The sequence below is a fragment of the Sinocyclocheilus anshuiensis genome, unplaced genomic scaffold (assembly GCF_001515605.1).
Source record: "Sinocyclocheilus anshuiensis isolate Anshui unplaced genomic scaffold, SAMN03320099.WGS_v1.1 scaffold227, whole genome shotgun sequence".
In the NCBI taxonomy this organism is placed as follows: domain Eukaryota; kingdom Metazoa; phylum Chordata; class Actinopteri; order Cypriniformes; family Cyprinidae; genus Sinocyclocheilus; species Sinocyclocheilus anshuiensis.
The window spans coordinates 1,334,508-1,349,905 of record NW_015549590.1 but is presented as its reverse complement, the minus strand read 5'-3'; the positions used below and the strand labels follow the sequence as shown (position 1 = coordinate 1,349,905).

General features: G+C 38.3%; 3 protein-coding genes across 21 annotated transcripts in view; all 3 read left to right on the top strand.

Annotated features, from left to right (window-relative positions):
* Window positions 1-6,576, top strand: part of mbnl3 (muscleblind-like splicing regulator 3) — a 52,147-nt gene extending 45,571 nt beyond the window's left edge. For 14 of the 18 annotated variants that reach the window (XM_016446494.1, XM_016446497.1, XM_016446485.1 and 11 more), the window contains one exon: window positions 230-327. In XM_016446494.1, coding sequence (XP_016301980.1) covers window positions 230-247 — 18 coding nt within the window. In that variant the 3' untranslated portion in view covers window positions 248-327. Of the gene's footprint in view, window positions 1-226 lie in introns of all 18 variants that reach the window. The other 4 variants (XM_016446496.1, XM_016446502.1, XM_016446495.1 and 1 more) reach the window with 3 other exon arrangements.
* A 1,261-nt stretch (window positions 6,577-7,837) lies between these two features.
* rap2c (RAP2C, member of RAS oncogene family) lies at window positions 7,838-12,109 on the top strand. 2 transcript variants are annotated; one of them, XM_016446508.1, is made up of 3 exons: window positions 7,838-8,779; window positions 9,707-10,011; window positions 11,207-12,109. In XM_016446508.1, exons 1-2 carry the CDS (start codon window positions 8,507-8,509, stop codon window positions 9,983-9,985), a joined length of 552 nt encoding a protein of 183 aa, XP_016301994.1. In that variant the 5' UTR covers window positions 7,838-8,506; the 3' UTR covers window positions 9,986-10,011; window positions 11,207-12,109. The 2 variants fall into 2 exon arrangements, with proteins under 2 accessions (XP_016301994.1, XP_016301993.1); XM_016446507.1 differs by having other exon boundaries at window positions 7,841-8,779; window positions 11,203-12,109.
* Window positions 12,110-13,523: 1,414 nt separating this feature from the next.
* The window catches only part of LOC107658079 (UDP-N-acetylglucosamine transferase subunit ALG13 homolog), an 8,949-nt gene continuing 7,074 nt past the window's right edge, over window positions 13,524-15,398 (top strand). Inside the window, exons 1-2 of the mRNA XM_016446509.1 lie at window positions 13,524-13,747; window positions 13,911-14,073. Of these exons, the coding sequence (XP_016301995.1) occupies window positions 13,625-13,747; window positions 13,911-14,073 (286 nt within the window). The 5' untranslated portion in view covers window positions 13,524-13,624. The remainder of the gene's footprint in view (window positions 13,748-13,910; window positions 14,074-15,398) is intronic.

Here is a 15,398-nt window from a genome sequence, read left to right as displayed (position 1 = left end):
TTGCAGGTCTGCGCCCGCTGTCTCAAGATAACTGATGCATTATTTGATCATATGGCACAATATTTATTCATACTCTTGTAATTCTTTTTCTCATTTTCGAAATGAACTGCGGGTTTGATGTTGGAGTAGATAAGATAAAAATTGACTGTATTCTCTTTGCATATTGCTTGTTTGACCGTAAGAGGTTCACCTCCTTATCTCTGGGCTGTTTGTACCTGTCTTCCAGTAGACGCCGCCGAGGTACTGAGCGCCGACCCCATCGACCTCCAGTGCGTTCCCATGGAGGCCCATTTCTGTCCCGTTCCTAAACTCCTGGTGGCTGCACCAATGACGCTGAATCCAGTAAGCCTCTCCCGCAATCCCACAACCTAATCAGGCCCATCTCTCATGCAACATGTGCCCAAACAACAGAAAAATGAATGCAACAAAACGTGTGCCTAATCAGTACGTCCTTAACGGGCAATACATTCATCCTCATGTCAGAGATTCCCACTTCATTTGACGTCAACAGAGGTTTGTTGATATTGAAACAGGCAATACTTAAGCTTGGACCTACAACTGTTTAAGGAAGCATGCCATCTCGATGCAAGGAGACGTAAGGAGCGTGCGGATGCTGAATCAGGAGATGGAGTGCTCTCGTAACTCACAGCCATACGAATACATGCAAACCAATTAGCTGAGAAGAGTGAATTCTCTAGAGGTGAACATTAGATTTCAGAGCCGACTCGTTTGATGTACGGTAAGAGGTGGAGTCGATGCAGATCATCAGCAGACAGAATGTTTCTCCGTCGTAGAATGTGAAAACCCAGAGTGTGTGAGAGCGACACCTAATGAAATTTTACATAGTTGTGGTGGTGGTGGTAATTTCTTTCACATTTAATTATGATTAATGAACGTGGCACGTTTTATTTCATGTTTACATTTCCAAATGTCGGGAAAAAAAAAAGGTTATTTGAAAATGATTGATGCTTTTGTAAGATAATCTGATGCTGATTCTCATGATACTGATTTAGGTTTTTCGTTAAGAGGTTTTCAAAATGTCGTTGTTCGTGCCTTTGAGTTACAAGTGTGTGGACGTCTTTTTTTCCCCCCAGTTCTTCTGTACTCAGCTGACTTACATTTTATCATAGACTAAGAAAGTATACCTGTGTAGCCTTTCAGAATCAATGTGTCGGTCCTTCGTCTACTTAGGGATGTGTGTTGTTGTGAGTTTTTCTTGACAGAGTATTATTTATTTAATGACTTTCCAACAGGCTAAAACTGGTCTACTGAGATAAGTGTTACTATTCATGCCTGAAGTGTCTCACCTCGCATTTCAAGCTCCACATCGAGGCGGTCAAACAGAAGATTGGTTCACATACTCATACCTCCCCTTTAAAAATAAAACTGCCTTAAGCAGACTAAATATGAGCACTTCTTGTTGGGCAGTGTGATGCACACTGAAATGCAAGGTCTGATTGCAGGCCTTCTGGATGTATAAGATGTCTCATTGAGAAACTTTTAACTGGACTTTATTTTTATTCCAGCTGGTCTTTGTTCTTCAATGTTTCTTGCAAATATTTCTTATTGTCTGATGTCCTGGATATTCAAATGCTCTAAAAAAAAATAGTAACTTTTTAGATTATATATTGCATTTCTTCAATTATTGGGTGAATTTCATGAAAACAGTCAAAAAGTCATATTCCAAGTCATATTTCATACCAAAAGCAGAAGAAAAAAATATATATATTTGCTGAAACAAATTTTTATGACAATTAAGCAGTCCTATTGTCATTAACATAATACAACAAATCTCAGTTTTATCACTGTAATGTGCAATAAATAACTACATAATTACACAGAAATAATTTTAAAGTATCACGGTTACATTTGTTCTAATTCTGTTGTTAACAAAATATAATACTAAAAACAATTATATTACCAAAAAAAAATGTTTCCTGTTATATAGTAAAAATGTTGTACTAGTGAAATCATAGAGGATAAAAAAAAAATGCAATTGCTCCAGTGCAAAAACATACAGTGCATCACGGAAATGTTTAATTGTCATGAAAATTTTCTGTTTTGATTTTGGTGTGAAATGTGACATTTTCATAGGATTCACCCTATTACCATGTCTATCTCTTGTAGACAAACCCCTTCTGATGGCTGGACTGTCTCTGCCTAAATCCATGCTCTGCCCCACCTGCTGTGTGACAGTCTGTTCGTCTCCACTTTTTGTTCAGCCATGTTTGGTGCATCCCTGAGTACTATAAGATCAGTTTTCAGTGTCCATTAGTTGCCAAAATTATTCTTTAAACTGCATGTTTAGTGGTTTACACACTCATTTATAACAGATTGGCACACATATGTTAAATCCCGATCATTAAAATTACAAGGAGGTATGCAAAATCCTTTCTAGAAGTCACAGACTGGTACCTGATTTGAATGTCCAGCGTCTCTCCCATTAGTTTGCTGTATTCAGCAGCATATGCGACCCCCTGCACACACATGTCAAGTGCACTGCTTTTGTGCCATTGACTCTCAGACAGGTCGCCCTGTGCCAATCACTGGAGAACTCGGACTGCACAATCAGGCCTTGACATGCCAAGGTCATGAGCCAGATGGATTGAAATTGCAATATTGCAAATGTGCCCACCCAAGCGACAAATCTAAACCTATTGGAGCAAGCTATCATCTTGCGCTTTGTTTTGATACATCTCAGTTATCATTAGGCGAGTCCTACAGTTGGGAAACTGACAGTAGGGCGGTTTTCAGCAGCTGTTTTTATTACTGCATCAGTGTGCACCCGCTAATAGAGTTCCGGTCTCTGCCAACCAAGAGCTCTATTCGATTATTGCCGTAATACATTATTGATAGTTTATCCATGGAGGAAACATGAAAACTGTGTCAGACGGACGATACACCGAGGTCTGCAATCCATTAGGGGAGTTTCTTTGCCCATTTTGTCTTTGAGATAGACGGCCGATTGAACTCTTTAAGTTGATCTTGTGTTTGTTGTGTTCATGTGCGAACAGGTTTAAATCACTGACTGTGTCCTTACTTTCAAAAGTCGTCAGACTCTAAAATGCAAGGGCGTAGATGACCGTGTGACATCTGAATATTTGGACTGTGAGCTGAAAGCTGCGGCTCTCGTGTAGACATGTTACAATTAAAATAAATTTTGATTCTTTTCAGACTGGGTACTTAGAAAAGGCCCTCATCAGCCAAAGCTTCATTTATGAGCCCCTCCGCGGGCCTTTACATGCATATATGAATGTGACATTTAAGACAGAGAGAATGTCACGAGAGGTTTTGGATGCCTCTCTCACCATTTCTCTCGAACAAAACTACAACCTTTCTCAACATATCAAGGAAGTGAAAGCCTCCCAATGCCATCCACTGTTGATGTACAAAAACAGACAGAAAAAGCGTTTTTCGTCACTTATCTCAAAGACCCTTCCCTAAACTGTTGTCTCCTTTGGGACAGCCATGTTGTTTCAGCGGCGTAACCCCAAGAGAGAGCCGTAAAGCTGATTTTATGACCTAAAAACATCATTGCAACTTTTTTTGCTGATCAGCACACACACTATCTAGGCCAAACACAAGTGAAACAATATCATACAGCGGTGGTCTAAACCAAGACAAAATCAGAGCGAGATGATACTATACTGTGTTATAACTGAAATAGTATCTGTATTGTAAACATCTCTGTATAATGTTCATGTGTTTTAAGGTTGTTTTAAGAAATACTGGGGCAAGTACGTGTGGATTCCTTTAGGAACAATCTCTACTGTTTATTGATGTGTTGGATTGTGTTTTGTAATTCAGTTCCATTGCCCAGCCAAGGTGTAGAAGCTCCTTTCTCTCTGTCTCTGTCTCTCTCTCTCTCTCTCTCATATAAAGAATTATGCCTTCTCCAACTGCAATCCAGCTGGAATCAACGAAATACTTGATAAAGAAAAAACAATGTGCCTCATCGGGGGCTTTAGCATTTTAAGAACTCACTTTTTAAGAAGTGTGCATACCTGCATAAAGTAGTTAGCTAGAATAATCTATGTGTACGTATTACAAACGCATCGTCACCGTCATTCTAGTTTTTCACATTATTGACCTACGTAACGGTACCGGTTTTAACTATATCCTGACGACTTCAGTCATGTTACGGTGTGTTGTTTTGACACAGCTGTCAATGGTAGTTTGAGTTTGATCATTAGCGTTACTCGGTTTACCTTACCTTACTTACATCGTAAAGTCTGTCATCGCATGAAATTAAAATAATCTGAATAATCTACATCATAGTTTGTGCAGTTAGTGGTTTAAGATAAAAAAAATTTACTTAATCTATATATCTATATATCAATATACACATTTGTATGTATTACAATGATAGATTCATTGTTACCTATGATAGTAAGTTCTTGTTGCTATGGCAACAAAACTACAACATGGCTACCTTTGTATATCTTAATTGTGAATTTTTTCACACTTCAAGTGAAATAATGTACAACGTTAACTTATTCAGAAAGGGAATGTGTTCTTAAGTTGTCTTGGAAAAAGAGATGATTGACTATTTTGTAAAATTATATATATATAAACGTATATATATATATATATTCAGACTTGTGAGATACTTTGTCCAAAGGCCCTTTGGAGACATCATACGTTATTTCTGTTTTAATGATTATTATTTTTCTATTGGGGTTGCTGATCACTTTTAGATAAGAACCAGATCTTTACGTAAACAGCATCTGAGCTTTTGAACTAATCAGATGGATCAATTTGGGGGAAAGAGACTTTCTAGTCTTATATTTGGTCCAAAAAGCTTTGGCGGTTTTCATAAACAACACAGCCCTGTGATGTCAGTAATGGGACGGTATCAGCCATACGTGAGCCCCTGATTTAAGTCTCTGTCCCCCTCTGGCCCACCCAGACTGCACCCCAGCTGTGCTGGGACCTGGTGACTCGCGTCACCCCATCGGTGTACGAATGTGTGTTATTCACCTTGTTTGCACTTATGTACATAACTGATTCAAAATATTCAGAATTTATTTTGAATATACATAGATGAATAAATATATATATATATATATGTGTAGAAGAGCAGATTCAAATCAAATGTCTGTATCGTTCGGAATACAGGTAAACAGTTATCCTTTTAAAGGGTTGTCAAAGACATAGATGCTGTTTCGCTGGGGTGTCGAGGAATTTGTTGTTTGTTCTGTTTGCTAATGCCCTCGTTCTCATCGTTAAGCATGATACTGCATTTTGCGGAGAAAATGATGTCAAAAAAGACTTTATAGTTTTGCGTAGCTTACAAAAGCGCAGCGACCTGAGCACTGTGCCCGCTCGCGTCTGATCCTGAGGTCCAGAAACCAAAGAACGGCCAACTTGTTTCTCTTTTACCTCTACGTCGTGCGGTTTTGTTTTCTGTGTAGTCCCTATGGTGTAGTCCCGTGGGACGCCATGAAAAGGGGGGGAGTAATAATGCTCTGCCCCCTGCAGGAAGACCAGGAGGGCAGCGTAAAGAGCACCTCAGGGTCAGACCGCAGCTGGAAAGCATTGCTGCAGGTTACACAAAATAACATATTTCAGTTTTCCATTCTTGTGCACTCACCAAGACCAACAAATAACTTGAAAATCTCACAGGATATCCTCAATCAAAATTGCTCCAAAATCCGACGTGAAATCGCCAGACAGAACACTCTGTTGAAGAAAACTTGTACATTCTGTGCTCTACAGTTGCTTTGGAAGCCAATAATTTTGTTGCCATGGCACTTGCCCTATTAGTGAGGGAGAGACTGAGTCTTTTGTAGGTTCTTGCATATAGACGCACCTTTGGACCAATCGATTATGGTCCTCAGCCTTTTGACTGTAAAGCTGAGGTAGAACTTAGGACTTGGCATAGACTAAGGGGTCCCGACTTGCATCCAGAAGCTGAATGCGAACATGGGGTGCTCCTTTTACCACTGTGCTTGACAGAGAAAATCGACAAACACTCTTCTGCTGTCCATTATCCTGTGCCTAAACATTCGGTGTGATGTGAAAGGACTGGTCTGTCGAGAAAGCCATTGAGGTTAGACTTCCACCTAACTGTGCCCTGCATTCAGTCACGTCATCGTCATTTCTGTGACTGGAACCCTAACGTCAATGGTTCGTGTTTTAACGTGTAGAAGTCACTGAGACCGGAGCATCACATTAATGTTGTACAAAGCTGTATAGTTTCGAATGAAATCGCTCATCGATGCAGAGGTTATGTCCCTTTAAAGGCATCGACTGACGTTCGGTGACTGACGCCGATGCCTGTGTAAATGTTATTGTGTGTGTGGAACCGTTCAAAGAATGTCTACATTGTTTCAAAGCCATATGTAATAGATTCCTCTCTCTCCCACTGTAGGACAAGATAAAACTGAATGCTTTGACTCTTTATATGAAATGCTTCTTTCTATTTAGCTTATTGTGCTTGTATGTGCTTCAAGAACTGTGCTTCTTGTCAAACCCTTTGCGATATATAAATGTATGGAATATATACATACTTAAGACTTCTGTTCTTTTTGTTTGACATTTTAATAAAGCGCTTAAAGGCATTTTTGGACCGTGTTTGGTGTGTGTTTTTCCTGGTTGTATTCACAGAGTGCTCTACAGAGACGTCAACAAAACAAATAATTGGATTTAAGAATTACATTGTCTTAAGTTCATTTTATTAACTGTACAAAACTATTCAAATCACTGGACATGCAAAGATAATGTCATTAGTTGTAACATAGAGACCACTCTGACCACTTCATGATTACACAAGCTTTAAATTGCCAGTGATATTAATATATAGTTGTATGTTCATTGATTGCTCACTTTCCTTTTTTTTTTTTTTTCTTTGATCTCATTTTACAATATGATTGTGTCTTGGACAGGTTTAGCTTAGGTTTCCTTCCAGCTATAGAGGCCTCTGATTATAAAATACTTAGGCCTAAATCGTTACACTTTATCTGTCTGTAAATATAGTCTCAGTATAGAATATATTGAAGGGTTTTATATTTAAAAAATGTCATTAAAAACTAAAATAACACTAAAAATATCAATATTATTATGAATTATATTAATAATTGAATAAGGCATATGCAGTAATTAGATTACAGCTTTAGCAAACATACTGTATATACTAATTTAAAGTTTTTGTCACTAATTTCCCTTAAGATGACAGTGGATTGATTCACAAAAATTAAACCAATTTAAATTCTTTTAAAATTGCTATCCTCCTAACTCACATTTTTGTTAGAGTGATGTGATTTCCGGCGGATGTTTATTGGTCAGTTTGAGGCGTGTGAGAAAGAGGAGCTCCTCGGAGGGGCCGCCTCATTTCCGCGAATCGGTTCTTTCGAACAGTTCATTTCAAAGAACCGGTTCATAAACCTATCCGTTGGTGTCAGGGCGTAATTGCGTCATAACGTCGCCTCTGACTAGCGTCCTTAAAACAACAAACACAAAAAAGTTTTCTAATAGGAGTAGGCTATTTCTTTCATGTGTGCCATTGCAGTTTGTTGCATTCATTATTCATTGTATGAAACAAAGTCATGTAAAAGATAAATGTACATTATAGTTTACATTAATCAGTACTAAAATTACCTGTTGAGAAAACGTTTTAAATTAGTTATTTATCATAACCAACTATGTGCTGATAAAACCGCCATACAAGTCATAAACATATTTCCTTAACGTTTTTTGTAAAATTTCTGCTTATTGGCTATTAACTCAGTGCCAATCAAACCCTTGTTTCCAAATGCTCTTACAAATTGTACGTTTGAAATTTACGGATCCCGGCTAAATTTATCCGAGAACCACTTGGGCCCAATTCAGTCCGATTCGCGTAATCCGTGAATCAATTCAACCGATTCACTGAAGAGATTCGACTCGGCCGAACAGTTCGTTCACGCTAGAGTGAGAGAGGAGCTCCGCTGCTGCTGTGTGGGGCTGATATGCAGAGGCGGGCCGGGGAAAAGAGGCACAAGAAGGGAAGGAAATGCAGGATTCCGAGGCGGCCTGTATGAGTTAAGAGTCTCAGAGCAAGAAACCTGAACCCGGTGATTATATTCGTCGCTTAGAAGCGGTATTAAAGCAAGAAAGGGCCGTTTTTATGCGAGTGCAGCCTCGCTCTCTTTGAAAACCACTAGCCAGCTAACGCTAGTCATGTAGCGCTCCATTCACACGGACGCCAAACATGGACACGACTGCACACAATACTTGTGTTTTACATCGCCTCTGTGGCTAACAAACTCTCGGATGAGCGGATCCCAATGGCGATAGAGCGCAGATGGAGGGGCGTTGTGGATTTAGCTAGACGTATACCCAGGGAAAACACTCTCGTCCGCTGTTGAATCTGTGGCTTTGATTTCCTCGAACCCGATAAAAGTGCTCCCCCGTTGTTGTTTTGGTCATAAAACGCCTCGATAAGAAGTACTGTGGTGTTTTTATGTTTTTATGGCCGTTGCTGAGCAGATAAAGTTAGCTGTAGCTTAAGCCTGGATCAGACCAAATGAAGGAGTATAAGGTGGTTGTGCTGGGCAGCGGCGGCGTGGGCAAGTCCGCACTCACGGTCCAGTTTGTGACCGGGACATTCATAGAGAAATATGACCCGACCATCGAGGACTTCTATAGGAAGGAGATCGAGGTGGATTCGTCCCCCTCGGTGCTGGAGATCCTGGACACTGCTGGGACCGAGCAGTTTGCGTCCATGCGAGATCTCTACATCAAAAATGGGCAAGGCTTCATTCTAGTCTACAGTCTTGTCAATCAGCAGTCATTTCAGGTGAGTATTGCATCTCATGTCTGGCTCAGCTAGTACAGCAAATAGACTTTTGAGGTTTAGATTAGGACATCCTTACCACTATTACCATATTACCACAATTGAAGTCAGAAAATCACTCTAGCAAGGAAACTCCTGTGATTTTGGAGAGCACCAAACCGTAGCCCTCTCTGGCAAACTGTAAATGACAAGAAATCAAAAATATGTCTTTTAAAAGTAGTTTATGGCATACATGCAACAGGTTGCAACTTCTTACAGTCAAATACACTATTGCCAACCCTGGTGGTCTCACACACCCACTTTTTATCATTCTATGTTTGTTTGTTTTTTACTTATTTTTATTATCCAATTCTTTCTCATAACATGACATTACATGTGTACATAACATTTTGTATTACTTATACAAGAAAAGCATTTTATTCCAAAAAGAACAAAACTCAGAAAAAGTAAATCATGATATAAAGAACAACAGCACTGGAAGGGATCCTGTTACACAAAAGTAATACAAAAATAAGATTATTATTAACAAGCCTTCTATTTGAAGCCAGATATAGCGCAGAAAAAAACTATAGTCTAAATGCATGGTATTGATCTTATTGTAGACATTTAATCTGTGCATGTTTCATTTTTAAAAATGGTTTAACCAATCCCATCACTTAGTCCCCTTAAACCCCGCCCCTACAAGCTCCTTTGCCTTCACTTGTGTCTCTCAAAATCAAAGCACAGAACCAAGGCCCCGCCCAACGTTTTGTCTTTTTCGTTAATCCGTTTCACTTGGATGTACGTCACAATACAGAAGAAAAGATTTGTCACCACTTCCATTTCATTGCAACTTTAAGACTGTTCATTTCTCCATAAACTGACTTATTTGGAGACCTGAGTTTTAACTTTCTTATATATTATACATTACCTTCTCTCTCTGCTCTGCAGGACATCAGACCCATGCGGGACCAGATCGTTCGTGTGAAGCGCTTTGAGAAGGTGCCTCTGATCTTGGTGGGGAATAAGGTGGACCTGGAGTCCGAGCGGGAGGTGGCGGGCTCTGACGGACGAGCGCTCGCACAAGAGTGGGGCTGCCCCTTCATAGAGACCTCGGCCAAGAGCAAGAGCATGGTCGATGAGCTGTTCGCTGAGATTGTGAGGCAGATGAACTACACCACTTTACCCGAGAAGCAAGAGCAGTGCTGCACCGCATGCGTTGTGCAATGAGCGTCCTGGCCTTACTTTCAGTCCAGGTATGAGAGTGCAAAACCGTGAGGAAAAAAACTAACCAACATTCAGGCTTTCTAGTGCATTCACATGTCATGATGCTTGATTTTTCCAATATATATATATGAATATGTTTATCATATGTGCGTGTGTGTATGTGTATATATATATATATATATATAAATAATAAAATTGAGCTCTGTTATCATTGGATCGCACCAAGAATGTGGCGTGAAGAATAAAACTGCTTAATCCCAGTACCAATGAGATGAAGCATGAAAAGACTGCGCTGTCTGGACTAGCAGTCAGGCGCATGAGAACAGGGACAATCTTTGTGAATAAAGAGGAAAACCGAACATCCTGAATGGAAAGTGATGTCACAAAACAGGAAATGGTCTTCTGGAGAATTTTAGGATGACCCAGATGAGCCATTTTAATGGCGTCTTTATGTAAACAAATTTTTTATAGTCTTATTCAAACATTTTGCTGATGTAAGATGATCTAAGTCCAACAGATCATCTTACATCAAACAGGTTCATTTATTTGGAAGTTAAATTCCAAAGAACATGCATAGTATCATATAATGCTATAGAGATATCATTTTATCCACCTTCGTTTTCAACGCAGAAGTAAGCTATTTTTTGTGAATGTGCTTAAATTCCTATTCATTAGCCACTATGGATAAATAAATATAGACTAATAAAATGCAGTAAATGGTAAAAAATATTTGTGCTACAAACAAGTGTGTTAAAGGGATATTTTGAAGACGATATTTCGAAGAATGTTGGTAGCCAAACAGTTGCTGGTAGCCAGTGACTTCCATTTTGTTTGTTTTTTTCATACAATGGAAGTCAATGACTACCAGCAACTGTTTGGCTACCAACATTCTTTAAAATATTGTCTTTTGTTTTCAACAGGAGAAATAAACTCATACAAGTTTCAAACAACTGAAGAGTGAATAAATTGTCAATTTTCTTTTTTTGGGTGAACTATCCCTTTAAGAATGATGACAAGAATTTAAAATAATAAGAAATACCAGTTTGCAATATCAAGCAGAATAACAAAGTGTTTTATACAGCTAACGTAACAGGAAACGATTGAAGCCCAAGCACATTAAAGTTACAAATGGCCACGCCCACTCTTGGATATGTGTTTTTTTTTTTTGTTTAGTTTTTTTCTTGTGACTACAGCACATTTGTCATTTCTGTGTTTCTTAGACACATGATCAAGATGGACGCTCTCTTGAACCAATCTCTGATCGTACGACCCTCTGAGCCACACCTGTGCCACTGAGCCCCTTGAACTCTGACACTTAAGACATCTGGCCGAGGCTTGGCTTTGCTGTCCGGAAATAAATCATCGCAGGGTCTTCAAAACTCAGATCCACCGGGTCTGGATTGTAGAGCACATATACAGTATCTTCAAGTTATGTTTTGGTTACCTGGAAACAAGTCCAGTCTGCGAATTGGAGCACAGAAAACTTTTGGGAATGGGGATATCTGTGACAGGGCTATTAATAGCTATTTTTCTTATATGGGGAAAAGGGTTATGACGAGCAGGTCAACTCAGGGCTATAATACCCCTGGAGATGCTCCGTTGTATATCTTCCCTGTTTTTTCTTTTAACATATTAAGTTTGATATCTAATTGTTAAGCTGTAACAGCCATTATGCAGGTGTGAGACCTCAATATCTAATGTTTCTTTTTTTCCCCCTTTTGATTTTTTTTTAAACTACTGGTATGTATGCTTTCTCTCCTAATACTCTATTTATTAAATTCTTTAATTACCGAGATAGATAAATATTGCATTTTTATATTCTGTTGGCTATTTTGGCTTTTTGTGACTACAGTATGCATTGTTTCTGAAGTACAGCATTGATGATGCCTTAATTGATTACAGGCTGAAACCCCTGTTGAGTCAGTTCTTTCTTTTCTTGTATTTTAATTTCATTTCTAAGATGTCTCTTGCATATCATTTGTGCCCAACAAGTTACAATATGTTTTGGGCACGTTTCCAACCACTGCTTCAATAGAAACTTACATTGTCAGCGGTCCATACAGCACAGTATTGCAGATGTTACTTTTGGCTTTTAACACTAAGCACATAAAATGTACAAATGCCAAAGTTGGTTATCATTGACATTTTTGAGACATTTAAACCAAAACAACTAAATAAAGAACTTGAAATCAATGCATGCAATACCTCACAATAGGCTTTTGATAATGACCTTTAAATTGCCTGGAAATCAGCCATTATCAGTTCCCAACAATCTGTCTTATTGTGAGGGAAACCCAATGTCTGAAATGTGAGGATCTTGTGATGAGCTTGAAGAAAGAGTCTGCTTGCATTTTGACATGGATAGGGATAATGCCATAAAGACATAATGTTTTGTCATGCACATCTGACTAAAGTTCAGGACTTTGTTGCAGAGATTTTTGTGTAATGGAAAGACAAAGAAATAAGATTGTGCATTATTAAAAGTCGGCAACAATACAAAAAAAGAGAGAGCCTTTAAGAACGTTTAACAATGTTAAACAACCAAGCTTCATCCTTTTGCCCGCCTGTGGTCTAGGAGATGGCCAAGAACAAAATGACTAGTATAACAGCTGCAACATTCTGTGTGGAGATGGGAAAACCTGCTGGAAAGATGACCATCTGCAGCACTTGATCAGATAGCTGTGGCTGAGTGACTTGACGAGCCACTTCTCTGTCCAAAGGCTTGTGATCATGAGTGTGGCTTCTGGAGTCTCTGAATGTCCATAGGTCACCCAGCCAGAGTTTACTATCCAGTCTGCCACTGATTTAGAGAAAGTTATTAAAAGAAAAAAAAAGATGTTTAGGGGTCCAAATTCAGCTGTGCAAAGGACATTTATGAACATTTGAAGCTGTAATTAACTGCTAAAAAAAGCTTTAAAGCTATTTTTGACCCAAAGACTCCCACACCACAATTTATTTTGTGACTCCAGAAATGTCAAGAACTGTATGTTCAAAACTATTAAGGGGGGAATAATTACATTTATTTACTTTAAATCCTATGTTTTTATTTATTTAAACGTAATTATACAGTTTAATAATAATTTTATTGTTATTTATTTAAATAATTTTAAGGGCACCTGACTGTGAAGCTAAAGGTTGCTGGAATTGTTTTTTAATATAAAAGGCTCCATTAATTAAGTGGGTCATTGGAGTTATGCAGTACAGTTTGAGCTTTTATGTGACTTAGTTTAAGGACATATTTCTATGTGTAAATATTTAAAGTGTAAACACAGTTCTCTCCATGTTCACCTACAGTAATTGTGATTTTTTTTTATAATAGAATGAGATTTTCATATTTTTTAAAAAGTGCAATGTTTACTGTAATATATGTGTAGGAATGGGTCATGTAGATTTATAGATTTATTATTATTATTATTATTTGTTGGGGGGGGGGGAGAAAAAAGATAATTTTAGAGATAAATCCCACCTTTGACAAGGCTAACAGTAAATACTTTGATATACCACTATATTCTGTAAAAATCATACACATTACTCCAGTAGGTCCATTTTAAGCCATCAGGACTTTTATTTTGAAGTATGAAGTGTTAAGAGACCCTTACATTTTCTTCACCGTTTCTTTTTTAATTTTTGTTCACGTCTGTTATGTTTTCTGTTACATTTAGTAAAGACTGTCCCTCAGATATAATGAAAACTGTATTCGTAACTGTCGGGACGACGAGTTTTGATGATCTGATTGGCGCTGTGACTTCAGATGAATCCGTGAAGGTAAGAATGTCATTCATAAATGGTGAGAACTGCAAAGGAAACGTAAGCTGAATGTCACAAATACTTGTCGGTATTTGTGAGCTAGTTTTATAAGTAATAAGCCGTGATGTTTTAAATATATCCTGGCTCACTTTAATTACTGTTTTCATGTTTCTGAATGAAGGCATTAATCGACCGTGGCTACACAGACGTGGTGCTTCAGGTTGGCAGAGGCTCAGTTGTTCCTGATCCAGACAGCTGTCCAGGACTGACACTTAAAGTGTTTCGTTTCAAAGACTCAATCGCCGAGGACATGAGACACTCAGATCTGGTCATCAGTCATGCTGGTGGGTTAGAGGAGCTAACTTTGGGCCAAACACTACACTAAATACACTATGGCAAGCCGTTTTCACATTTAATCTATAAACCGCACTAGTATCTAATTTAATGTTACTAGTACTTATTTTTTAGATACTAGTATTTTTTCCATTAAGTACTAGTACTTATTCATTAACTACTAGTGCTTATTCTTTAGCTACTAGAGTTTTTTGTAAAGTTACTAGTACTTATTCATTAGATACTAGTGCTTATTTATTAGATACTAGTACTTATTCATTAGATACTAGTACTTCTTTATTAGTAAATAAGTAAATAAATAGTATAAATCATGATTAGGCAGAAGCTGTGTTTGTAATGCGTATCTTTCAGTGAAGCACGGTTCTGTGATCAGAAGTAAATCTCCATCCGAAAGCCAGAGGGCGCTCTCGCGCTGAAACTCCAAATACGCCTTGCAGAAGAAACCCAGGAAGTTCCTATAGTGGTTGCTGAATAAACAGAAGATTTAACTGCTTTCATTAATTCAAGGTGACTAATAAACACACGACTACGACAATATATGGTTTATCTGAGTTCATCTTGTTATAATTTTTATTATAATAAAGTATATAATAATGCAATGCTAATCGACATAGCCTTTATCACTGCTTAGAATACTATGAAATATGTTGCGTGCCTTATTCTGTGTAAGAAGCCACATCATCTCACAGAAGGATTTATTTCAAACACTCGACTGACGTGATGAAGTGAGTTTGGAGTAAAAACATGTTATTAAATGTGGTATTTTCTCCTGCTTTCAGATGGAGCAGCATTTACTACACAGAGCCGTAGTTGATTGACAAGCTACGCAAACAGCTTTCATAATCGCAGAATGATTTCTTCTATTTTATAATCACGCGATTAAATCGTCTGCGATTATGAACGCAATTTTGCGTAGCTTGTCAGTGAACTACGGCTCTGTGTAGTAAATGCTGCTCCATCTGAAAGCACGTGCTGGAGATTTACTACTAATCACAGAACCGGCTTTACTGACAAATCTTTTGACTGAAAGTTTTTCCTCGGCTAAACCCCATTCCATTTTCTTCTTGTAATTGTCCTCCTAATTTAAAAAATTTAGGAGCACCTTCTAATCAATAATAATAATAATTTCTGATCAAGAATTAGCCTTTCTAATACGAGCTGACATCTGACTCAAAGTAACTTCAGGGGCATATTCTTTGTACCTTTGTAAATGCATTTTTCTAATTTTATTAAATGCATGCAGTGTTTCCTCTAGGATTTTTTTCCAGCTGTGGTGGCAGGACTATTTCCCATGGACCACGCCCCCTCCCCACCC

Coding starts and splice junctions, on each gene's coding strand:
- rap2c (XM_016446508.1), top strand. CDS start 8,507: ATGAAGGAGTATAAGGTGGTTGTGCTGGGCAGCGGCGGCGTGGGCAAG. Junction 8,780..9,706: donor TCAATCAGCAGTCATTTCAG/GTGAGTATTGCA, acceptor TCTGCTCTGCAG/GACATCAGACCCATGCGGGA.